This window comes from Canis aureus, chromosome 13 (assembly GCF_053574225.1).
Source record: "Canis aureus isolate CA01 chromosome 13, VMU_Caureus_v.1.0, whole genome shotgun sequence".
Classification (NCBI taxonomy): domain Eukaryota; kingdom Metazoa; phylum Chordata; class Mammalia; order Carnivora; family Canidae; genus Canis; species Canis aureus.
In genome coordinates, this window is record NC_135623.1 from 47,144,614 (window position 1) to 47,171,165 (window position 26,552).

General features: G+C 37.6%; 1 protein-coding gene across 12 annotated transcripts in view; it reads left to right on the forward strand.

Moving 5' to 3' along the window:
* Nucleotides 1-26,552, forward strand: part of MYBPC1 (myosin binding protein C1) — an 84,556-nt gene that overhangs the window by 34,250 nt on the left and 23,754 nt on the right. For 9 of the 12 annotated variants that reach the window (XM_077846066.1, XM_077846057.1, XM_077846060.1 and 6 more), the window contains 12 exons: nucleotides 1,366-1,422; nucleotides 7,821-7,987; nucleotides 10,298-10,430; nucleotides 11,996-12,120; nucleotides 12,985-13,090; nucleotides 14,244-14,410; nucleotides 15,844-16,006; nucleotides 16,974-17,080; nucleotides 17,414-17,547; nucleotides 23,968-24,127; nucleotides 25,427-25,531; nucleotides 26,316-26,504. In XM_077846066.1, coding sequence (XP_077702192.1) covers nucleotides 1,366-1,422; nucleotides 7,821-7,987; nucleotides 10,298-10,430; nucleotides 11,996-12,120; nucleotides 12,985-13,090; nucleotides 14,244-14,410; nucleotides 15,844-16,006; nucleotides 16,974-17,080; nucleotides 17,414-17,547; nucleotides 23,968-24,127; nucleotides 25,427-25,531; nucleotides 26,316-26,504 — 1,613 coding nt within the window. The remainder of the gene's footprint in view (nucleotides 1-1,365; nucleotides 1,423-7,820; nucleotides 7,988-10,297; nucleotides 10,431-11,995; nucleotides 12,121-12,984; nucleotides 13,091-14,243; nucleotides 14,411-15,843; nucleotides 16,007-16,973; nucleotides 17,081-17,413; nucleotides 17,548-23,967; nucleotides 24,128-25,426; nucleotides 25,532-26,315; nucleotides 26,505-26,552) is intronic. The other 3 variants (XM_077846063.1, XM_077846068.1, XM_077846069.1) reach the window with 1 other exon arrangement.

The following is a 26,552-nucleotide window of genomic DNA, read 5'->3' on the forward strand; positions in this document are numbered from 1 at the left end:
CTTAATTTTTCCTAATGTAAGTTCATTTGCGACAGCAAATGTTTTGCTCTTCTTAAGACTGAATCCACTTAGTTTTGATGAATAAGGAAAGTTATTCCAAACTATCATAGAGCAATGATTTAATCCATTAATAAAAGGTACATTTCTCTCCTAAAATGAAAGTTTTAATGGCTTTAAATGTATGTAGTATTACCTGATCAATTGGTATTTTTTAAAGTCATAACCTTAATCCCTCTTACTTTCCTTCCACCTTCTCTTCATGCCATGTTCAGCAAATATGTATGATCCAATAATATACTCATCCAATGTACAAGCATATTCTAACACAGGGAGATGTAATCTACTAAATTTTTTTTATTTCAAAGAATGCAAATGGGTTTACTTCAAAAGTCTTCTCTAAATACCTGCTATTAAAGAAATTTTGAAATCACATTATTTGAGTTTACTTCTTACAAACTTATGTGATACACATGCTGTTTTTTAAACCTGCAGACTCTTTTCTTAGAAACCATAACTAACATTTGTAAAGAGCAGGAAATAAAATCTTCATTAAAAATTAAACATGTAAGTATGTAGTGCCATTTAAATGTCAGCTCCATAGCTTCTATTTAGAGTTTCTATGAAATTATGAAGGTGGCTGCATGCCTAATGTAAGATGCATTTCTCAGTAGGAAAGCACTCCTAGTATAGAGCTCGTCAATAATTCAAAGACAAATTTTTTAAAAATACTTTTTAAAGGGCATAAATGTTAACAAGAAAATGAAAGGTTTAGAATGATATCCCTTTAAAACGGAAAGGAATGCATCTTTTAAAAAAAGTTCTGCACTAGCTTCATTTGTACGTTATGTTGGTACCGCATTATCTGACTGAACTACCAACGGACACAAAGAAGTTACCTTTGAATATAAGCTTCGCACTTATATATTTGACACTGGTATACTTCGTTCTCCAAGCCAATCTCTGACATGAATAACAGAGATCAGCAAAAGTCCTTTGCTTTTTACGCAGGTATGTTTCTAGCACCCCCAACTTGGAAAAACAAAGTACTTTGTGTTGCTTGGCTTAAGCGCATTTGTGTTACTCTGTTTTAACACAAATCCAAGCAGTTTCATATATGCAATCTACAAAAATGTGTCTCCTGAAATCGCAGAGTAACACAAGCTCCTCACGTTTACTTTTCCACAAGTACATGCTCCAGAGGTTAAAATGTCACTTGTGTGAAAAGAGATAGTTTGTGTGGATTTAGTCTGATGACTTGTGTGCCAGTACGAAATTGCATATACGTTATACGTAGTGTTTGGGGGAAACTGATGTGTATATGTCTCAGCATTAAACCCAGATTTGCTTTTCTTTTGTTAATGACAGTGGAGAAGGTCAAGACGATGCAGGGGAACTTGACTTTAGTGGTCTCCTGAAACGTAGGTGAGAACCGAGCGATGGAGTGAGGCGCTGTGGCCTGGAAATCTTTTAGACACTCACTCAGAGAACTCAAGTTTAAAGTGGATGTTTTTCGGAGAATTTCTCATTCCTTAAAATGTGTCTGCTTATAGAATATATAACACAGAGTTGACTAAGAAAGAGACAGAGAAACTACTGCCTACTAATCTGCTAAAGATTTTAGCTGATGTTTTTTACCCTTCTTTTCAAATCTTTCATGAGTCTTCACGTACTTTCTCAGTTGGGGATGAGAAGATCTGAAAACTGAAGCAGACAACCCAAATACCTAGAAACCTCTGATTTCTCTGATGATTTCTATCATTTCAATCATGATTCCTTGGCATGATCAAATAAAGACTTTATTCTCCTGCCTTTGATATTTTACCAAAAAATCAGTTTCACAAATTTGGTAAAAGTCTCTGTAGGTATATATGTGTGTGTGTGTGTGTGTGTACACACACACATATATAGTACTTTCTATGTACATGTACTTTCTATGTACTATATATATATGTATATATATACTATATATATATAGTAAAGGCAGATCTACTTTAAAATAGTATTTATGTTTACCATACTTCACCAAATCTAAGACATTTTAATATATACCTGTATTTCATAAATCACTAAGCAATGAAAAATTGCTCCAGAGAGTTTATTATGACACACTATTTATTATAAGAACATGCCTATTTAAGATGTTTAAAATGTCAAAAAATATGCATTTTAGAAGAAATAAAATATAGTTACAAAATGGCAATATTTAGCACTCTCATTCACACTCCCTTAACACTGTTCTCTTACAATAAAACTTGTAGATTTCATTAGGAATATTCAGTACATAACCATTTTATAGGATTTCTGACCATATATGCAAGCATATGTAATCATATATGTGTTATATATAAAGCTATGCATATATTTACTATAGTGCAACAAAAAGAACTTGATTTTTGCAGGGATTTTATTTAAGTACCAAATTTGTGAATAAATAATAAAACTATGATTCTAAATTAATAATATATAATATTGATATCAGCTTTCATTTAGCTTTTCAGGTTTGCTTTTTATTACTTTTAGTGCCTTCTATGGTTATAAGGAAACATATAAATATATTTCACAACAGATTACAAGTAGTAATAAACTGGACTTGTGCTTGTTCTCAGTTTAAGTTGAATGGCTTTATCCAGGTCCCTATGAATGAAAAATTCCTCCAGCTCTAAACATGTAGATTGAGAACAGAAATATTAACCAGTGCAGTTTATTAATTACCAATGACTATCAGCCGATCAAGAGACCTTGACAGTACCAAATACCTCTTTTTCTCTTTGGATACTTCAAATAAGCATTAGTCTCAATAATATTTAGTAATTACCCAAATTTATTTAAAGCAATAGTACCTGAAGTGACACTCAGTGAACCTTAACCTTCCTCATTCTACAGGTGAGAAACCAAAGAACAGAGATGTCAGGTGACTTACCCCGAGTCACACAGTGAATGAAAGACAGAGCAGGAACCTAAACCCAAGTTTCCCTCTGAGTCAGCCCATAAGAAATACCACCTAAGAAATACTACTCTAAATCTGTTATGGAAGTTGGTGCTTCAGTTCATAACACAAATCGACACTTTGGGAAGAGAAGAGAATATGTCTTTTTTTTCCCTCTCTCTCCTGCAGTCATTTACTCAACCAGGAAAACACTAAATGCTTTCTTCACAGTGACTTCCAGTGCCTAGCACACAGAAAGGACAGTGTAGTGGTAAAAACATGGATGTGGGTCTCAATTCTCCCAGTTGTTCACTGCATGACTTCAGTCCAATTACATGTCCTCTCTGAGATTTGTTTTCCACACTCATAAACGTGGAGAACAAAAACTAGTTAAATCAGTTATGTAAGAGGCTGGCTCATGGCAAGTGTCAAGTATTCACTCCCACCAAAAATGTGACATTTTCCCTTGAAGAGCCTATATTCATAAAAAAGATATAATATACAGGCACGCATACACATATATGAATCAATCACAATGTGATACAACAGATTATTAAAGTCCATGCTCTGATCAAGAAGAAAAAAGAACAGACTACCAGTAGTTCGTAGAGTAAAAGAAAGCTAATGAATGATTGAAATGAACAAAGAAAAAAATTATTAGGAAAAACTGGGCAAAAAACTGGGCAGTCAACATGTCTCCAGTTCTCATTTTCTTTACATCCCCTAATTATGATGTTGACTCATAATTAAATTGTTGTTAGCATAAGAATATATTCATTTAATATACTCTACTAATCTACCAGTGTAACTTTAGAAATCACTGTGTTTCCCTACTAATTTGTGAATTGCATGTGTTTTCATTGTGATAATGACACCGTTTCTACTCTTCCAAGAGTGTGTGGCAAAATCCCCATCAGCATAAACGTCTTTGCAACCAACATCTTTCTACAACAAAAGATCTCTCTGCCCTGAACAAAGCCAGAGTATTTCAAATAGACATTAGCTAAATCAGATTAAATCTATTAGGTAGTCTCTTGTTATGGGATTTGACCTATATATATGTATGTGTATATGTATATATATACTTGAAAGTTTTATTCTATATAAAATTTCTATAATTGCTCTGTTCTTTACTAGGACCATCAAGTTATAGAAATTTTGATGTAGATGCAAGTACTGTGAATCTGATGTAGGTCTATCCCAATGCTTGAAAAAGAATCAGTGATGCCTATAGAATTTGAATTTTTCTCCCTGCTGAAATTTAACATAACCATGCAGATAGGGTCATGTGCAGCCCTCGTGGTAAGTAAAGATTATGTGCTGGATGAGTTTCGATAATGCTACAGGTGGGAGCCCTGACCTCACATTGTAGTAAAAAAATAATGAATACTTCCTGCAACTTGGAATTGAATTAAGTAATGGAGAGAAAAAGAAGGAGTAGGTAAGAGGTCCCTGGAGTGTATATAGTTTGATAAGTTTGATAAGATTAAGAACATGGTAGAGTGAGGTGTATTTTGGTTTTATAATGAAAAAAAATGGTGAGGATGATCAGTTTGATGAATCTGCCAACAAAACTGACATGAAATCACACTGAAAATGTATTTATATTGGCATCCCTTATATAAATATTCACCTCGTGGATCTAGATATGCCTTAGTGTTTGACTTATGCTTCCTGCTATCTATTTTAATCTAGTTTGGTATCTTGGAATCCTTTTACCAGTGTCAGGAGGATGGTGGAAATGTGTATGTAATTCTTCTTGGTTGAAGTATGAATTTAACACAATGTAATTTGGTATATTTTTATAGTTTGGGGACTATGTTTAGGCTGGAATATGACACAAATATAGCCTTAATAAAGCGGTTGAAGAAACATCTACAGAGACTTTATATAGGCACATATAGACACATTTTAATTGCAATTATCCAAGACTGCCTACAAAATATTTAAAGAATGTATCTGAAATTTAGACTGCTTTCAGGTGGTAGACCTACTAGGCGTTGCAAATTATTACCAATATTACAACTTCAGGACAATTTTCTTAAGCTTTCAATTTGCCTGTATTAATAGAGGCTGTAGTTATTATTTCAGTGATATGAAAATAATACTTGTTTCTCACGTTTTAAATTTTTAATTAATTAATTTTAAGGAGGCTCCACACCCAACGTGGGGCTTAAATTCATGACCTGGCGATTAAAAGTCCCATGCTCTACTGACTGAGCCACCCAGGTGCCCTATGTCTTGAGTTAAGAGTTACATTTTCCTCATGGTGTTCCCTAGTCCTTCCCATAAAGGTCACTGACGGACCCATGACCTCTCACTTCATTTTTCCAGGAGATTTGCCTCAGCATCCTCCTTCACTGGGTGCACAGACTTACATGACAATGTAAATTAGATATTGAGAAGTCATCCTTGCCTAACGCCACCCTAAATTCTATGTTAATATTTATATTCTCCTCCCCTTCACTAGGATTACAATCTGCTATTTCCATTTTAAAAAATGCAGAAACAGGTGTAATTAATGTGACAATGCAAACATATGTAACCATCATTTGATGGCATGATAGCATGAATCTGTTTTCACATTGATGTTGACCAGTTTTCTGGAAAATCATATCACATTATTCACCGGAAGTAGTCACTAAAACATTTCCAAATTAACCTGATGAAAATAGTCAATTATATCTTTTTTAAAAAAGATTTTATTTATTTATTCATGAAAGACACAGAGAGAGACAGAGACACAGGCAGAGGGAGAAGCAGGTTCCCTGCGGGGAGCCCCATGTGGGACTCGATCCCAGGACCCCAGGGTCATGCCCTGAGCCAGAGGCAGATGCTCAACCGCTGAGTTCCCCAGGTGTTGTCCCCAGTCACCTATATCTTTTAAAAAAAATCAAGAGCTATTTAGCCAGCAAAGGAAATTTTTTTTGTTCAATTTAAATTACATTTTGCATTAACCCTAGGCTCTTTCCCTAAAGAGTGTTTATTCTTGAGTTTTTCTTTCATTTATTGGCTTTAAAATAAGAACAGACAAGTGTACTTTAAATTTTATATTTTTCTAGCCATATATATTCTTTATATTTTCTGTATGTTCTTTAGTCAGTGATCAAAATTTAGGGTCATAATTTTGATAATTACACTAAGAAGTTACTCCCCCCTTGTTCATTGGAATTTAGCCATTTGCTTTAGAGTTTAACATTCATATTTTCATAATTCATATACAACCTGCCTTAAAAAATTCAAGACAGTGCTTTATTTAAGACGAAATATGAGAGGATTTTTTGCTTCAAACTTCTCCTGCCAACTTAGAAAAAAAATGTCTTTTAAAAAGTGAACGTATCCACAAAAATCGTATTTAAAAAAAAAAACCTGGCAGTTTCAATTTCTTGGTAGAAAAAAACAGCAAAAAATCATTAGTGTGCACATTTACTAATACAGTAGGGAAAATGCTATTTACGAAATCCTAAGGTTTAAAAGACCTATTTGTACTGTCTTCCTAGATAGCTAGGATGTGTACATTCACGAAGGTAGAAAGAGATCATTTTCCTTTCATAGATCAGTATTTAAATCTTCTCATTCTCAATCCACTTTTCAAAATGATTTCCGTACCCATGTCCCGGATAACAAGGGATCTTAAGTTCCTCACAAATTCACCTTCTCTTTAAACTTCCAAGTGAAAAGAAGTAAAGACATAATCAGAATGTCTTCTGCTATCTTCCTAATATTCTGTTTTTAACTAGCAAAGCGACAATGCTAATGTAGGCGCGTGGCAGGCGCGTACCCCTGATCTCTAGGGGCCTGGCAGGCGCGTACCCCTGATCTCTCGGGGCCTGGCAGGCGCGTACCCCTGATCTCTAGGGGCCTGGCAGGCGCGTACCCCTGATCTCTAGGGGCCTGGCAGGCGCGTACCCCTGATCTCTAGGGGCCTGGCAGGCGCGTACCCCTGATCTCTAAGGGCCTGGCAGGCGCGTACCCCTGATCTCTAGGGGCCTGGCAGGCGCGTACCCCTGATCTCTAGGGGCCTGGCAGGCGCGTACCCCTGATCTCTCGGGGCCTGGCAGGCGCGTACCCCTGATCTCTAGGGGCCTGGCAGGCGCGTACCCCTGATCTCTAGGGGCCTGGCAGGCGCGTACCCCTGATCTCTAGGGGCCTGGCAGGCGCGTACCCCTGATCTCTAAGGGCCTGGCAGGCGCGTACCCCTGATCTCTAGGGGCCTGGCAGGCGCGTACCCCTGATCTCTAGGGGCCTGGCAGGCGCGTACCCCTGATCTCTCGGGGCCTGGCAGGCGCGTACCCCTGATCTCTAGGGGCCTGGCAGGCGCGTACCCCTGATCTCTCGGGGCCTGGCAGGCGCGTACCCCTGATCTCTAGGGGCCTGGCAGGCGCGTACCCCTGATCTCTAAGGGCCTGGCAGGCGCGTACCCCTGATCTCTAGGGGCCTGGCAGGCGCGTACCCCTGATCTCTAGGGGCCTGGCAGGCGCGTACCCCTGATCTCTCGGGGCCTGGCAGGCGCGTACCCCTGATCTCTAGGGGCCTGGCAGGCGCGTACCCCTGATCTCTAGGGGCCTGGCAGGCGCGTACCCCTGATCTCTAGGGGCCTGGCAGGCGCGTACCCCTGATCTCTAAGGGCCTGGCAGGCGCGTACCCCTGATCTCTAGGGGCCTGGCAGGCGCGTACCCCTGATCTCTAGGGGCCTGGCAGGCGCGTACCCCTGATCTCTAGGGGCCTGGCAGGCGCGTACCCCTGATCTCTAGGGGCCTGGCCGTGTCCCGGGCTGCGGGCTGCCCCCAGCCAGGCTTCACGCGCAGCGCTTCCACCGCTGAGCCAGGAAGTGGGTCCCGCTGGCGGCCCGCGAGGCCGGGGCAGCTCCTGACTCGGGCCCGTCCCCGGGTAGGGAGGTGAAGCAGCAGGAGGAGGAGCCCGAGGTGGACGTGTGGGAGCTGCTGAAGAACGCGAACCCCAACGAGTACGAGAAGATCGCCTTCCAGTATGGCATCACCGACCTGCGCGGCATGCTCAAGCGGCTCAAGCGCATGCGCAGGGTGGAGAAGAAGAGTGCAGGTGAGCGCCCCCGGGCGGGGCTGCGGGCAGCGTCCTCCCAGCTGGCGGGGACGGGGGACGCGGGGACGCGGGGACGCGGGGACCCGGGGGGCGGCGGGGACAGGCGTTCCCCTTCCTTTCGTGCTCCCGGGCCTCAGGCGACGCGGGTCACGGCTCCGGGCATCTGTAGCCGTGAGGGTAGACGGGAGCCGGCGAACGGTCAAACCTCACGGGTAAACGTCCTGGAACATCCCGTATCTTCGCTGCCACTGGGAGTTTCACGGGGCCCCTTTCTCCAGCCTCCACATCGCCCTCCCTCTCAAATGCTTGATTCTTACGTGCGCAGAGTAGATGTTCCTTGCTTTGACCCTCATAGTCTTGAACCAATTTCATGAGGGGCGGGGAATCCACCTCTCACCCTGATGCGGTTACCAGAAGGTTCTGGAATATAGCAGTGCAGCTCTCTAGGGATCTGAAGTGACTGCATTTTGTTGTGGTTTTAAATATCTTTAAAAAAAATACTTTGAGATGTTGCAATTTAAATTAAAATTTAATTTTTTTTTTAAATACGTTTTAAATTGATTACGTGCTCTTCCAAATTTCCTGTACCTGGTTGGGTCAGTTACCTGTTTTGTGATGCATGAAGGGAACATACCAATCCTATTACTGTTCATTATTTCTTAACGTCCCAATAGAATTTATGTTTTCACTTATTTGAGTACCCAACCTGGGTGCCCAAATAGAATTTAAAGTCTCTCACCACCTCCTTTTTTAAAAAAAAATCTACCCATTATTTCTCAACCCCCTGTAAACTGGTGGAGCAATTAGGCCCAGAGAAATATAGAAGTGTCTTGTTTTTGGTTTGTTTACAGAACTCAGCCATTCCCACTATTTTGAAACTTCAAAACTTTTAGAAGTATTGTCCTTGAGAGTCACAAACATGTGAATGCCAAGCAGACATCTCTTTTCTCCACACTGGCTGATCTAATTCTTACCACTTAGCTCTGAATTGAGGTCTTGAGGTATAGGATAGATAACTTTCTTTAAAGCTAGTGTTTACTGTGTTAAAATACAAGGAAGTGAGCCTATTTAAGCAATAGTATAACAAAGTTGGGATGATGTAAATGCAAGCATAAAAATTCCATGAGGCATTACACACTTGTATTTTCCAAACTCTCTAAATGAGTATTATCATTAAAATCAAGGAAAAATAATTAAATTAAGAAAAGAAGTTAACATCTGCTTAGGACCTTTCAAAGATCATATATTTTTTAACTACTGTGTCCTCTGTTATTTAAAATGTTTTGAAATCCTGAGTTCCTAACTATTTAGGTAAGGAGTGTTTTATTTATCTTTATTTTTTTTTTAAGATTGTATTATTTGAGAGAGAAAGTGAGAAAACGAGTGGGGGGGAAGGGCAGGGGGAGAAAGAGAGGGAGAAACAGACTGCCCACTGAATAAAGAGACTGATACAGGGCTCTATCCCAGGACCTTGGGATCATGACCTGAGCCAAAGGCAGACACTTAACCAACTGAGCCACCGAGGTGCCCCTGTGGGAGTGTTTTAAATGTGTCATTATTTGGGCAAGTTTCCACAATACAAAAATTTTGATAAGCCTACTATTTCAATTAGCCAAAGGCATTCTATTTAATTTGATGAGTCATTGAATTTATCTCATAAACTCTGTGATTAAAAAAAAAACTTCCTGTGACATACATAAGTACAAAGATAGTGCCCTTGATTCTGATAGTAGTCATGCTAGGAGAATAGGCATGTTCTTCAAGTTCAGTTTCATTTAGGTGCTTTATAATTCCCTGAAGAATTAGGACAATCATTTTTAAAGTCTCGTCAATAATTCTTTTTTTCCAATTTTTATTTTTTCCTTTCCCCCCATTTTTAAAAATTTAAATTCAATGAGCCAACATATAGTAAGTGTACCATTAGTTTCAGAGGTAGAGTTCAGTGATTCGTCAGTTGCATAGAACACCCAGTGCTCATCCCATCACGTGCCCTCCTTTATGCCCATCACCCACTTACCCCATCCTCCCACCTACCTCCCTCTAGCAACCCTCAGTTTCTTTGCTCTTCAATAATTCTTATGTTTGTTTCAAAAACATGTGGATTCTCTTCAGTTTTTTAAACCATCTTATCATATATAAATCAACACTGAATTCTAAAACATAGAGGATACTTTGGAAGATTCCTAATTTTTTTCTACTTCGAGTCTCGAATTTTCATTTAGTTTTAGGTTCTTATACATACATCAACTATTTAAATTCATAGCATGTGTGTGCACATATTGACATAGTTTTGCTTTTTCTCTCTATCAGCTTTTGCAAAAATTCTTGATCCTGCATATCAAGTGGATAAAGGAGGCAGAGTAAGGTTTGCTGTGGAACTGGCAGACCCAAAGTTGGAGGTGAAATGGTATAAAAATGGTCAAGAAATTCGACCCAGTACGAAGTAAGTGGGCTTTGCAAATACTCAGGGATAGCTGAATAAATCAAACAGTAATTTGACTTAATTTTCTGTAAATAAAAACACATTTTAGTTATGCCTTTTTAATGCAAAATCAGATGGAGGGAGAATAAAAACTTTTCATAGATTTTGGAACCATTAACATTATAGTGCTATATAATGGTTTTGGAACCATTAACATATAGTGCTATATAAAACCTTGTTTTATGTTTCAATTCTATACAAATTATTGTTGAGTGATTCTAGTTCTAGCTTTGTGTCAATATATGTTATATGTGATTATTTCAGAGCATTGCCAAACTTCTCCCAATTTTTAAAATAAAACTTTGAAAATTTTGAAATACATACTTGATAAACCAACTGGAAATAACACCTTATAATTAGAGAACTTTTGTTTTTACAAAAGAGTATCTAAAGCCTGTGTTTTATATTTTGGCCCTCTCAAAGGAAGGAATCAGACTAATCCCTGATGTCTGATGGTATCGCTAGTTTATTATGAAACTGCTTCACAGAGAGCCTTCTCAGCCTGAGAGATTTTCAACTCCAGTGTATTTTTTTAAGTTAACAGGAGCCACATGCACATTTATAAAAAGACTTTAATCCTGAAAATCTGTCGCTTCTGGAGTACAATTAGGTGGTTTCCAATTTCTTAATGGGGCCATGCCTGCAGAGTGACTTTATGATGATAATGTTTAGTCTGATAAAAATCTCTTGAAAGTGGCTTGAATTTACCAAAAACATAATTTTAATCAGTTATCTTTATTTAGAAAATGTTGTGTAATGCTTTATTCTTGAAGTCTTCAATTTGGGAATTTTCCAAATGAGAACTTTTTCATCAGTCTGTTATAATGCCTTAATATACTCATTCATAATCCAGATCACAGACAATTAAATTTTGTGATATTCCTGGCTTTTAGTTTTTTGTTTCCAAACACTCAAGTTCTTTTTTAGTAGGTGGTTACTGTGATGTGACAACACTAGTTCTTAAGCTCAATTAAAAGGCCATCACATTCTATAAAATTACTGCCTATGTTAGTGATTAAGTTCATATTACTGCTTAGACTGTATAATCACTTATTCACCTAGCAAAATCTATGTGACATTGCACTAGGCAATGAGTGGGATCAATGAATCAATGAATAAGATTGAGTCCCTCTCTACCTATAAACTAGATGAACTGGTCATTTAAAAAACTGTACAGAGTTCCAAATCTCTCTGACAACCTCAGCCAAGCCTATTTTCCAACAATAGGTTAAAAAAATTAAATAGGAAATATATTATTACTGACTTGTAGTGGAAATTAAAACCTTTTATAAAAATACAGAAATTAAATATTATGTATAAAGAGGCATATGTATTACATTATGTGTTATAAAGATAACAAGTGTTTCATGTTTTGTGTTCACTATGTAAGATGTGCTACATAAATGGCAGATCAAAATTATATACCTGACTTTTAAACATTACTGAATTATAAGCCAGATTTGCTGGTAATAAAGGAAAGAATAAATCAAGGTCACGGACTGTTCTCTCCCTCCTATTTAAAACAGATACATCTTTGAACATAAAGGATGTGAAAGAATCATGTTTATCAATAACTGTGGGCTGACGGATGATTCAGAGTATTATGTGACAGCTGGTGATGAGAAATGTTCCACTGAGCTCTTTGTGAGAGGTAAAGTGAGATTTCTTACTGTCGTCTTCAATAGCCTTGGGCACTCCTTCTCCCAGGGATAGTGATCAAAATGAGCATGACAAGGTGAGCTCTTGAGCTCTAGAGCAGAGGTAATAGTATCTCTAGAAGTGGGTCAGCCCGGGTGTTAGGTTGGCTCTGAGTGGAAGCTCCTTTACACTGGCGGTTATTGTATAGCCTACTTAATCTTCAAGTTTGCTGAAGACTAGAAAGGCTGAGGGGAGAAAAAAACAAACAAACTGGTGAGTCAAAATGCCCCATGTTTTTGACTCAAGCAAGCGATATACAATTATTCTTAGTTATAGCTTCTGGAACCCAACAAGCTCTACTGGATAATCCTCATTTTGCACATTCAGCTGATCACAAAGAGATTTCTCTAGAAACCAGCTTCACTAGTAAAAGGGTATCAGTGGCTGACACTGAGGATGCTGAAGATGATCATTTACTAAAACATTGTGTCCCTGAGGCCCTCTGAATACAGACCTATCATCCACCTAGAACCAGAATCAAAGAATCATAGTTACCAATTCTCCTTCATCAGACATGTCTACCACTTGATTTCATATTTGCCAGAAGAAGGATATTTGATACGTGTTTTGTCTGCTCTCCAGAACAATAATTGATTTGATTTGAAGAGTTCTGAGAAAATTGGGAAAGCCCCACCCAGGTTTGCCAGCTATTTTGAAAAAAAAAAAAAGTAAAAAAAACCCAACCTCACCATCATCTAACATAGCCCTATGGTAGATGACACTTTCTTACTGTTGGTCTTTCATCTGTGAACAAATCTGTGGTCATGAGCAGGTTTTGGACATTTAATGATTCTGATTCTCCCTTTTTTCACACTAGAGCCTCCAATTTTGGTAACCAAACAGCTGGAAGATACGAATGCTTACTGTGGAGAAAGAGTGGAATTAGAATGTGAGGTGTCTGAAGACGACGCCAATGTGAAATGGTAAATAACTTTCCAGACGTCTATCTATTTGTAATAGATTAAAAAAATGTGCCTTCATGGATTGGAGAACAGGAAATGGCTTTTATACATGTGAAAAGAATCATAACCATTCACATTAGTAGAAATGGTAACTAAAACTATGAAGATACTGGGGGCTTTTTCACCTATGAAACTGGAAAGCAATTCAGAAATCTAGGTTGATAAATGTGGGGAAGTAGGCACTTACTAAGAAATGGGTGGCTTACAGTTGCCTGGGTCTGTTTGATTCCAAATTCTGTGGATGCTTTTTTTTTTTTTTTTTAATTTATTTATCTATGAGACACACACACACACACACACACACACACACAGAGGCAGAAACACAGGCAGAGGGAGAAGCAGACTCCATGCAGGGAGCCCAACGTGGGACTCCATCCTGGGTCTCCAGGATTATGCCCTGGGCCAAAGGTGGTGCTAAGCCGGTGAGCCACCCAGGCTGCCCTGGATGCTCTTAACGTGTATACTTCGCTTACTCTCACTATGCCACACTGGCAACTTACATGGAAAAGTATACTTACATGTATATTTTTCATTTAATCCCCACTTACCTTATTGTCACAGCACCACAGGAAAATATTTTAGACTAAGAATCACCAAATACTTTTAAAAATAAAAGTATTATTTTTGCGTGTGTGTGGATAGGGAGTGTTTTCTCAAGTTCTGTGTGAGTAACCTCAAAATTAAAGGTACGAGATTCAGAATCCTAAAATGAAATGCTTTGTGGAGAAGTATAGTAAATTACACAGCATGTACCTGTGGTAATTGGTACAGAGTAGATTGTTCATTCTTATCTAGAATCATAGCTAACTTTAAGACATATTAAATGATGCTGTTCTTATTAGTGTGGGTCAAGAGGTAATATCCACTCTTAGCATCTTCATCTGATTGATCTTGAATGGGAAGAAGGGACTGATGTCCTTCTAATGGAATTTTTCAGACAATACTTGTTATATTACTAATCCATTTGATGTAACGATCCATACATTGTTTAATTTAACAAATAGTTCTTAGATTCCAGGATACAGAAAAAAAGAAAAACCAATAATGTGCATCTCCTAAAGAGTCTTTTACAAAACTCTTTTTATAATCCATTTTATAATCTGTTTTAACTCAGGTTTAAGAATGGTGAGGAGATTATCCCTGGTCCAAGATCAAGATACCGAATTAAAGTTGAGGGCAAAAAACATATTTTGATCATAGAAGGAGCAACGAAGGCTGACAGCGCAGAATATTCTGTAATGACAACAGGAGGACAGTCGTCTGCTAAGCTTAGTGTTGACTGTAAGTAAGATTTCCTTGAGTATCCTCCAAGTTGGCTAAGTAATGGTGTTGCCTTTTTTAAATTCAAATTTAGGAAAGTTTCAGTCTATTTGATTTCTACTGTGGCAATCTTAAAAATGTAAAATTGGGTTCCATTCTAACTGAATGTCTATGTCATAGCAGTCAGGATCTCTGAGATAGAACTGACTACTCAATTTAATAGTATAACAGTATCAGGGAGTATAAAAATCACCTGCCAGAGAAGTTATCCAAATACTAAAGAAATACTTTAATCCAAAGACCACATATATAGACAGTGAATACTTAGATAGGATATAAAATCCTGATGTTTGCATAACCCATGAATGAATTTGCTATCTACTCGTTAAATAAACATTCAACATTCTGCAACTACACTTGGAGTAGAAAGGAAGTTGCTCAAACCAAGGAGGCTGAAATGAGAATGTTGTAAGAACTCATTTGCTGCTAGAATCCAGAGGCATGAGAGAATTCATGTACTTCCCCAAAAGCCCCAAATAGTAGTCAGTCCTCAGCAGCAGGGTCGGGATCTTCTAGTTAGCCATGAAAATTAAAATTGCAAATCTCACAGGAAGTTTGGCAATACACGCAGAGAAGAAGCCCTGCTTCCTTACTTCTTTCTTAGTCCAATTGTGATCCATAGGATCACTGAATTATTCAGAGGTTATCTCAGTTACACTCCTTATGCTTCACAGAATTGTGTCCATTTTAGTTTAATACCAAGAAGATTTTTCAATCATAGACAGATCCTTACCTGCTATTTGTAGCCATTTAAAGTAATTACCGTCAGTTCTACCATAATGCAATATACGCATTTTTAAAATCACTATGCTGTACAAACTCATGCAATAAAAACCACAAGACAAATTGGGGAAAGGGAGATGATGGGCACGACACTCAAAAATTTTGTCAGCACGCATTAAAAAAAAGAACCTAATAAAACTAATATCACAGTTTTACACATCAAATACTTAATAAATATGGCACTTTATGTTAAACGAGACCTGGAATTTGCCTGTGGAAATGGTGTGGGAAGTGTTGCATCTAGTGAGCCACTGTGAAATGGTAGAAAGAGGTTATTTGGAATTGGATGGACAGTGGTAATCGCCAGTGTGCATGAATGTGTCTCATATTGCGTGGGTGAATTCAGGTAACTGGTAGATATTTGTCACGTGCGTGTGTATGTGTGTGCGAATGCATTTTGTGCAGTCCTACCTGGCTCAGTCAGCTGGGTGCCATTTTCTCTTTTTCATGAATGAAATCATGCATAATCAAGCACAAACTTTGTGTTATGTTCCAATTGTCCCCTAACAAATCAATTGCACTGGAACAAATTCTCATTTTTAAAACCAGATACCATCTTGGCCTGTCTGGAGTTTGGGTTTGGCACTTATAATTATCTATTATTTCTGTAGTGAAACCTCTGAAGATTTTGACACCTCTGACTGATCAAACTGTACACCTTGGAAAAGAAATCTGCTTGAAGTGTGAAATCTCTGAAAACATATCAGGAAAATGGACTAAAAATGGCCTACCTATTCAGGAAAGTGACCGTCTAAAGGTTGTTCACAAAGGAAGGTAAGCAAGTTAGGTGATCCATAAGGGAGGGCTGATCCCCATATCTATTTTCTTTACCTTTTAAATTAACATATTTGGTGAGGAGGCCTGGAGAGTAGTCATAAAGAGAGGATCTATGTCTGGTTCTTTGCTTCCAAACAGCAAGAACATGATTTCTCTGTTCTACATCCTGTCCTACCAGTGATTCCTTTTTTGTACCTCATGGCATGGTGCTTTGTCTATTCAAATGCCATCAACTCATTTTTTTCCATCAAACATGAGGTTAAAGGAATGATACTGAGTCTTAGTTAAGGAATGAATCAAAATGGATTAACTGTCCCTAACTAGTAAGTGTCGTGTGAGCTTTCACAATTTTTGGGGTGGACATAATATCCTAGAATCTAGCAAAAATCCAAGGCAAGCTTTCTTACCCTTGGATCTATGAATTCTAGGATATCATAAATGAACTTCAGAGGGCCCCATAAATTCTCTAAAGCTGTAAGCAAGGTCTGTGTATTCAAAAATACACACTTTTCTCCAGAGAGCAAATCGATGGTGTCCATCAGATATTCACTGACCCCCAAAAAGTTAAGAACTCCTGCTTTTAGATTTAGCATATAAAGCCAAAATCAAGATTATTATTGGTAATTTCTTAAATCTTAAAGTGTGGCTCTAGTGAGATGTTATATTTTAGTCTTTTTTAAAAGCTATGTGATGAGAAAGGAATAATAAACTCTTGCATGCATAATAAGCAGGCTGTATTTGTGCAGATAATTTCATATACTCCAAGATGAATATTTAATAGTGTACCAATAAAAAGGAAAATTAAGCTTTCATATTCATATTCTCTCTTTCTGTTTCTTGGTCTGTCTTTCTCTCCGGCCTGCACTAAATAAGTTAATCAGATAAAGGGCAGGGTCTCTTCAGTTGTGCCATAAACAATCTAAATCTTTGTAAATTCTTAGAAATGTTTTTCGTATTTCCTTAGAATCCACAAGTTAGTGATAGCCAATGCTCTCCTTGAAGATGAAGGTGATTATGTATTTGCACCAGATGCCTACTCTATTACTTTGCCTGCCAAAGTTCATGTTATTGGTGAGTAGATAAATCATTGCAGAATTTTGTGTTCTTGGTTTTTGGTGTTTTTTCGCTTACCTTGGAAATATAACACATTGAAAAGTATGATATATAAAGAAAAAATACATTAATTGGTATAAGTCACTAATCATAACAGTTGATTCTTATACGAAGTCTTATAGTGAAGTCGTTTTGCAAGATTGCCAGGCACTAACTACTTTGACTCTTCATGTTCTTTTTGGCCAGATAAAATATTGGTTACGACCAATATTTAGCACTAGCAAAGTACTAGCCCAGATATTCATAATGGAAATGATTGTCTGATGACAAAGGCTATATTTAATATTTTAGATCCTCCTAAGATCATCCTGGATGGTCTCGATGCTGACAATACAGTGACAGTAATTGCAGGAAGCAAGCTTCGTCTTGAGATTCCTATCAGTGGAGAGCCACCTCCCAAAGCCATTTGGAGCCGTGCTGATAAGGTTTGTTTTACTCACACACACACACACACACACACACACACTGCCCATCCCACTTCCTGCCTTCCATTAGTCAGATGAAAGAAGAAAGCAAATATATGTATAGGGGTTCAGTATAGATATAATCCCTTTTGATTAAGAAAGATCACTGATTTTCAGGCAAATATAATCATCATGCATTTACTTTTCATATTTCTAACTACTTACTATGTGACCAGGCAAGTCTTTGTGTGTTTGTGTGAGTGTGTGTGTGTGTGTTTTGTTGTTTGTTTTTTCACCAGGCAAGTTTTTATGTGCAGTGAACAGGATCCCATATTTCATTCTAATGGGTGTCAGACAATGAAGCTGAAGAGAAATAGACAATGAATTATTAAATAAATAAATGAACAAAATCACTTTGGATAGTAATAAGTACTATGAAGATTTTTTTAAAAAAACAGAGTAATATGATTAGCAAGTGATTGTGAGGTAAATGACAATAGTCTCTATGAAGGACAAGAAAACCATATGTGAAGATCAAAGGAAAGAGATTTCCAGGTAAAGTCAATGCAAGTGCAAAGGACAAGAGAAGAGGAGAAAATGAACTTGATGTGTTGAAGAAATTGAAAAGAAGCCAGTATGGATGGGTCAGAGTGTATGAGAAGGAGAATAATAAGGTTGGAGTGGTAGACTAGTACGAGCTCAAGTGTCACTCTGTGGCACCCTATATAAAATATATTATGGGCATTAAAACTATTCTATATGATGTTATAATGATGGACACTGTCATTATATATTTGGAAAAACACACAGAATATATAACACAAGAGTTAACTCTAATGTAAATATAGACTTTAAATGATAATGATGTATCAGTGTAGGTTCATCAGCTGTAACAAATATTCCACTCTGATGTGGGATGTCAGATGTGGAGGAGGTTGTGTATGTGTTGGGAGGGGTATATATGAGAACTCTCTGTACTTTCCATTAAATTTTGCAGTGAGTCTAAGTCTGCTTCAAAAAATTTATTGGGGCACCTGGGTAGCTCAGTCAGTTAAGCATCCAACTCTTGATTTCAGCTCAGATCTTGATCTCAGGGTTGTGAGATTGAGCCCCGTATTGGGCTCTACTCTGGACATGAAGCCTGCGTAAGATTCTCTCTCTCCAGGGACATCTGGGTGACTCAGTTGGTTAAGCATCTGCCTTCAGCTTAGGTCATGATCCCAGGGTTCTAGAATCAAGCCCCCACCTCAGACTCCCTTCTCCCTCTCCCTCTGCTGCTCCCTCCTTGTGCTCTCTTTCTATGAAAGAAAGAAAGAAAGAAAGAAAGAAAGAAAGAAAGAAAGAAAGAAAGAAAGAAAGAAAGAAAATCTTTAAAAAAAAAAAGATTCTCTCTTTCCCTTTCTCTCTGCCCCTCCACTCTCTCTCTCTTAAAAATAATTATTTTTATTATTCAAAAAATAAATTTCTGTTTTCTGGAAGAAAAAAGAAGAACATCATTGAGCTTTAGGACAACTTCAAGCAGTGAAATATATGTGTGATTGGAGTCCCTAAAAAGGACAAAGGAATGTATAAAGAATAAGGGTCAAGGTATGCCTGGGGGTCTCAGTGGTTGAGCATCTGCCTTTGGCTCAGGTCATGATCCCAGGGTCCTGGGATCAAGTCCTGATCGGGCTCCCCACAGGGAGCCTACCTCTCCCTCTGCCTCTGTCTGTTTGTCTCTAATGAATAAATAAAATCTTTTTTTAAAAAAAGAAATAAGGGCCAAAATTTTTCCAAATTTTATAAAAACTAAAATTTCAGTTTCAAGAAGCTCAAGAAAACCTAAGCACAAGGAGCATTAATAAAACCACACCAAGACTCATAATAATCCAATTGCTCAAAACCTGTGGTTAAGATGAAAAAGTAAGTAGGCAGAGAAAAAAATCACATTAAATATACAGAAACAAAGACAAGAGTGATAGCAGATCTCTCTCAAAGTAAGGCAAGTGAAAAAACAGTGGCATAACATCTTTAAGGAAAAAAACTGTCAACCTAGAATTCTATGAATTCTAAAAAAATTCTATACATTCTAAAAAACTATCACCTAGAATTCTGTGCTAAGGAAAAATAATTTTCAGAAATGAAGGCAAAATAAAATCATTTTCAGATATATAAAAGCTGAAAGAAATTGTCACTGGGACAATTTTAGCACTACAAGGAATGCTAAAAGAAGTCCTTAAGTCAGAAGGAAAATGATGCCAGATGGAAACATTTTCACAGAGGAATGAAGAGCATCGGAAATGATAACTACATGGATAAGCATGAGGTTTTTATTATTACAAAAGTAATAACCATGCATTGTGGTGTTTGTAACATAAGTGAAAGTAAAATTTATGACAAAAGAAACAAAGTCAGGAGGGGAAAGATGGAAAGTAAGAATTAGGAGGGTTAAAAGAGAGGTATGTTATTGTAATATCACATGAAGGGAGGCTGAAAAGTTAAAAATGTAGATGATAAGCCCCAAAGGAAGCACTAAAATAATAAGTTATAGCTGATAAGCCAACAAAGGACATAATATGAAGTCGCAAGAAATACTTAATCTAAAAAAGGCAGAAAAAGAGGCACAAGGAACAGATGAGAGAAGTAGAAAACAAATAGCAAGGTACTAGAACTGCAAAGAAAATAGGTAAATTAGAGATTTCAATGCTCTTCTCTCAGTAGTTGATTGAACAAGTAGAGAGACCATCAGTAAGGATATTCAGGGTTTTCACAATATTGGCAACCATCGTGATCTAATTAGCTTTTATAGAACAGTCCAACACATGCAGAATGGGCATTATTTTAAAATTGCATGTGGAAAATTTCCAAGATAGGCCATAAGTAAGCCCCAATAAATGTAAAAGGATTTAATTCATGCAAAGTTCTCTGATCACAATGGAATTAAATAGAAATCAATAACAGAAAGGTATCTGGAAAATTTTCAAATATTAGGAAACTAACATTTTTTCTGAATAATTTATAGATCAAAAAAAGAAATCACAAGGGAAATTAGAAAATATTTATGAGCATACCACATATTAGAATTTGCAGAATGCTATTAAGTCAGTACTAAATAACCCCATATCTATTAAAGAAATGAAATTTGTAGTTACAAACCTTTCAGAAAGAAAATTCCAGGCTTTATTGGAGAATTCTGTCAAAGATTAAGAAAAAAATAATACCAATTCTACACGAACTCTTCCAGAAAATTTAAAAGAGAATAGGGGTATATCCCAACTCTTTTTTGAAGCCCAGTTATTCCCTTATAGCAAAACCAGAAAAAAAAAAAACATTAGAAGACTATAAACTAATATCACTCATGAACATCGATGAAAAATTATAAACAGAATTAAGCAAACTAAGTTCAATAATATATAAAAAGAATAATGCATTATGTCCAACTGGGTTTTATCCTGGGAATGCAAAGATTGGCTTCACATTTGAAAATTAATTAAGATAATTCACTATATTAACAAACAAGGAAAAAATAAGCATGATCATCTCAGTAGACACAGAAAAGCATTTAACAAAATCCCATATCCATTCCTAATAAAAATCTCTCAGCAAACTAGGAAGTAAAAGGAACTTCCTCAACATGATAAAAAAACATCTGAAAATCCTACAGTGATCATTCTACTTAATGTGAAAGATTGAAGGTTCCCCTCCCTCAGATCAGGAGCAAAAGAGATATCCATCTTCACTATTTCTTTTTTTTTTTTTTTTTTTTTTTTTTAGAATTTATTTATTTATTTAAGAGAGAGCAAGCACAAGAGAGTGCAAACAGGGTAGAGGAAGAAGCAGGCTCCCCACTGAGCAGGGAGCCTGATGAGGAGCTCCATGTGGACCCAACCCGAAGGCAGCCACTTAACCAACTAAACCAGCCAGGAACCACCCCCCCACCCCCACCCCATCCTCACCACTTCCATTCAACCTTGTACTAGAGGTTCTGGTCAGGGCAATCAGGTAAGAAAAAGAAATAACAGACATCCATATTAGAAAGGAAAAAGTAGAACTGTACATATTATTACAGATGACATAATCATAGATATAGAAAATTCAGTGTAGCCTACAAAAAAATTCTATTATCACAAATGGTCATAGTAGCCTTACTTATAATATCCAGAAGCTGAAGATAATGCAAATGTCCATCAATAAATGAATGGATAAAAAATTATAGGATATCCACACAATGGGATATTACTAGCAATAGAGGATTTATACAACAACTTGGATGAATAATTATGCTGAATGAAAGAAGCCAAACAGCAACCACACAATATCAAACGCTTATAAAGATATGGAACAACTAAAGACTCACACATCACTGATGGGAATGCGAAATAGTACACCCACGTTGGAAGAGTTTGGTAGTATTTTATGCAGTTAAATATGAACTTACCCTACAACTCTTCAAAGAAATTCCTAGGCATTTACCTTAGAGAAGTGAAGACATATGTCTGCACAAAAACTTGTACATGAATGTTTATAACAGCTTTATTCATAATTAGCAAAACTTGGAAACAACCCAAAAAGTCCAATTTTACAAACATACAGTTTGTACATGCATGAACCAACTGCACATGGGATATACAATAGGATACTACCCAACAGTGAAAAGGAAGGTACACGTAATATATGCAGTAACATGGATGAATCTGAAAAGCATTATGCTAAGTGAAAGAGGACGGATTCAAAAGGCTACATATGGTTGGAGTCCTTTATATGTCATTCTAGAAAAAGGATAACTAGGGAGATGAATAACAGATTGGTGGCTGCCAAGAACCAGAGTGTGGGGTGAGGGAGTTGATGATGAAGGAACATTGGGTGACTGCTGGGGGTCACAGGAATGGTCTGTATATTGATTGCAGTAGTGGTTACACAATCACACAAGTTTGTCAAAATTCATAGAACTCTGTTTAAAAAGTGTGAATTTTACTCTATTATAAATGATACCACAATAGACAAGCAAAGAAATTAGGGAAAACTAAAGAAGATAACATAACACCACCCTAAATAAGTATTTTTCTTTTCACATTAAAAAGAAAGCAGAACATCTTTTATGATCTTAAGATTAGAACTTGGCTAATATGGGGGCACCTGGGTGGCTCAGTGGTTGAGTGTCTGCCTTTGGCTCAGGTCGTGATCCCGGGGTCCTGGGATTGAATCTTGCATCGGGCTCCCTGCAGGGAGCCTGCTTCTCCTTCTGCCTGTGTCTCTGCCTCTCTCTGTTTGTCTCTCATAAATAAATAAATAAATAAATAAATAAATAAATAAATAAATAAATAAATCTTTTTTAAAAAAAGAATTTGGCTAATATGAGGAAATTTTGTTCTATTGTAAAAAGGAGGAGTTATGAAAACTATAAACTATTGCAGCATTCTTAATGTTGTCACAATCTTTTGTTATTGAAGATGTAAGAGTTCCAATCCAGACCCAAAAGAGTAACGAGTTAATTTAATAGTTATTAGAATTCTAAATTACCATGGCCGCCTCTGTTTTTTTCTCTTTATAACTGGCTGTTCGTTGTCCATAAGAGATATGACCTAAGAAGCAGAAAAATGGAATGCTATTTTAAATTTCTGGTTTAAGAAGAAAGGGAAGAAGTGAGGTAGAAGACAAGGGAAAAGGAGGAGGAGGAGGAGGAGGCAAAGGAGAAAAAAAAGAAAGTATAATGGAAGGCCCAACCTCACCCATCTTTCCTTTGGGAATTAGACATTCATTTGTGTCCTGTGTCCCATCAGAAGGGAAAAATCCATACTTAACAACTTAAAATCCATTCTTAACAACTTGTATGGAAAATCAGCATTCTGGTCTTCTTCAGCCCTTTTCAGTATTTCTAAATTTTTAAGATGTATAAGGAAATAGGCAAATAATGATTAGTCCCTGATATAAATTTTAGTGTTCTAATTTTACATACAAAGAGGCTCCTCTCCTAAAATAACACTTCTGCAGCCATATTTTTAGTCCTCCAGCTTTTTTTTTTCAGTGAGTTCATGGTTAGTGGGCTTTGGAGACAAATCCCAGTTCTTCTCATTTTTAGCCATACGGCCCTGGGCCACAGCTTTCTTCTGTGCAATATGGGATGTTAATACCTCTGTCCTTAGGGTTGGCGGAGGATCACACTAAGAATTTTTTTTTTTTTAAGATTCCATTTATTTATTCATGAGAGACACAGAGAGAGAGAGGCAGAGACACAGGCAGAGGGAGAAGTAGGCTCCATGCAGGAGCCCAATGTAGGACTCAATCCTGGGACTCCAGGATCATACCCTAGGCCGAAGGCAGGCGCTAAACCACTGAGCCACCCAGGGATCCCCAAGAATATGTTTTTTAGGCATTCGCACCACATCCAGCTTAGGTTCTAAGGCATTCTGGGGTAGTCCTTGTCATACAGGTCATGCCATATTTTGTTTCTCTCCTTCTTAGGCCATTATGGAGGGCAGCGGCCGGATAAGAGCAGAATCTTACCCTGACAGCAGCACCCTGGTCATTGATGTCGCTGAAAGAGATGACTCTGGTGTTTACCACATAAATCTGAAAAATGAAGCTGGGGAAGCACATGCAAGCATCAAGATTAAAGTTGTAGGTAAGTCCTCCGGGTCCACAGACTTCTAGAATCAACCTGACATGAATCCACATCCAGAGTAGACTTTGCCAGCTCTTGGTTCTCCCAGTTCTTTTGGATACACAACAAAGAAAAACACAGTATAGCTGTCTTTTAGAAATCACCATCTTTCTACCTTTGCCACTCCTTTTCTTTCCTTCTCTTTTCTTTCCTTTCCTCTTTAAAAATTTCTTTCCCACCCCTTCCCTTCCTTTCTCTTCTTTTTCTTTGCCTAGACGTCCAATTGCAGGAATGCATAATTAAAGTCAGCCATTTGCGGCTGCTGGTCATTAGCTCTCCACAGTCATATTTCCTTCCGGTGCCCGCTAAAGTCACTGAAACACAGTTGCTAAACAATTTCCAACATCACAATCATTGTGGAAGAGTAAGATCTGTCTCGGTCCTTAGATGACCTCCTAAGTGCATTTTTCATAAGCCTGAAACCAAGTGAAATGAGTCCCGCAGATTATTGGTGGGCCAAGCTCTCATGGTCTCTTCATCTCACTTTATTTTTCCCTCAAGATATGTATTCCAAATGGAACAGAAACGAGGGTCACTTTATCAGGTGCTGAACTGTGTTAACAAGACATGGTAGCTTGCCATTTTCAACTTGGATTTCTACTAGTCAACATCTTGATTCTTCCAACTGATTTACAACAATTAGTCCTTGATTCAGTTCTGCTAGAAGTTCACTTTGTAGTTAAAAAACATAAAACAAAATCACTTCTGATATTTAGACAATAATTTCTTAGTTTTCTTAGTTACCATTTTCAAGGTAAAGGACAAGTGTCCTTCCATGGAGCTTGTTCTCTAATGTTGCAATGCTAGTTTAAAGGACTTGAATACATCATTATTTTTATCTTTATCAGATTCACCTTCACCTATCCCATATGGAGTGTGACTTTTTGCCTAAATTAGTTACTATGTGCATCTGAATAAACATGGAAAGGTATTTAGAAAAAACACTGCTTTGATGATTATCACCAAAAAATCTATTTTCTGGGATTCCTGGGTGGCACAGCGGTTTGGTGCCTGCCTTTGGCCCAGGGCACGATCCGGGAGACCCTGGATCAAATCCCACGTCGGGCTCCCGGTGCATGGAGCCTGCTTCTCCCTCTGCCTGTGTCTCTGCCTCTCTCTCTCTCTCTCTCTCTCTCTGTGACTATCATAAATAAATAAAAAAAAAGAAAAGAAAATGTTTAAAAAAATTTTATTTTCCAATTAACACTTAGTGCTCTCACTTTTATTTTATTATTTTATTCCATTTTCTGTTTGCTACAGACATCCCTGATCCTCCAGTGGCACCAAAAGTGACAGATGTGGGAGATGATTGGTGTATCATGAACTGGGAGCCTCCTGCCTATGATGGAGGGTCCCCAATCTTAGGTAACTATATGTTGGTCAGTCTGTGGAATTGCCAGTGGAGTTGGAATCCTCTTTATGCTCATTAACATAGAGCACATTTTAAAATATTGCACTTAGCAGAAAACCCATCATACCATGACTTTAAATATCCACTCAAATTGAACTATATTTTGGAATTCTCTGTGAGTACTTGAGACTTAAATAACTCTGATGAATATCTTCTGGCTGCCTATTCTCTTTTTCTATTTGACATTTACATTTATTATCTAGTTTTGCAACATCTATAAGTCTAACTTTAAATTGTCCTAGTCAGTAAATGTCTCATTCCATAGAGCTATGTCTATGAAGAAATTTCTTTTAGAGATAAATATTTAGAAGAATTTCCTTTCCCTATGTAACAAGAATTTTTTTCTACTTGAAGCTCATAAAACTGGTCATTTCCCTCTTCTTACCTACATTGTTGGGACTTGGAGTCAAATCTTTTAATCAACCCTAGAAATGGTATAAGTTTCTACAGTCTACATATCTGATTTGTTTTTCTCTCTTTCTCTTCCTATACAATTTTCTTATATTGTTTTTAGTATTTTAATATTATTTTCTCTATATCCTATAATATTAATGTTTGTATTCCCTGTAATCTCTCTCAAACAACTGATGGAATAAGGTGGCTTAAAAATATATGCATACCTGAATATTTCACTTAGAGTGCTAAGAATATGGGAAATTTTAAGAATTTCAACACCCAACAAAGTTTAATTTTGGAGACCATGGAAAAACCTCAGTTTCCATTTTGTGTCACTTGCAGGATACTTCATTGAGAGGAAGAAGAAACAAAGCTCCAGGTGGATGAGGCTAAATTTTGATCTCTGCAAAGAAACAACTTTTGAGCCCAAGAAGATGATTGAAGGTGTGGCCTATGAGGTCCGCATCTTTGCAGTCAATGCCATCGGCATCTCCAAACCCAGTATGCCCTCCAAGCCTTTCGTGCCTTTGGGTGAGTCAATAGAGATGTATGTCTGTCATGGAAATCATTGCTCTGACT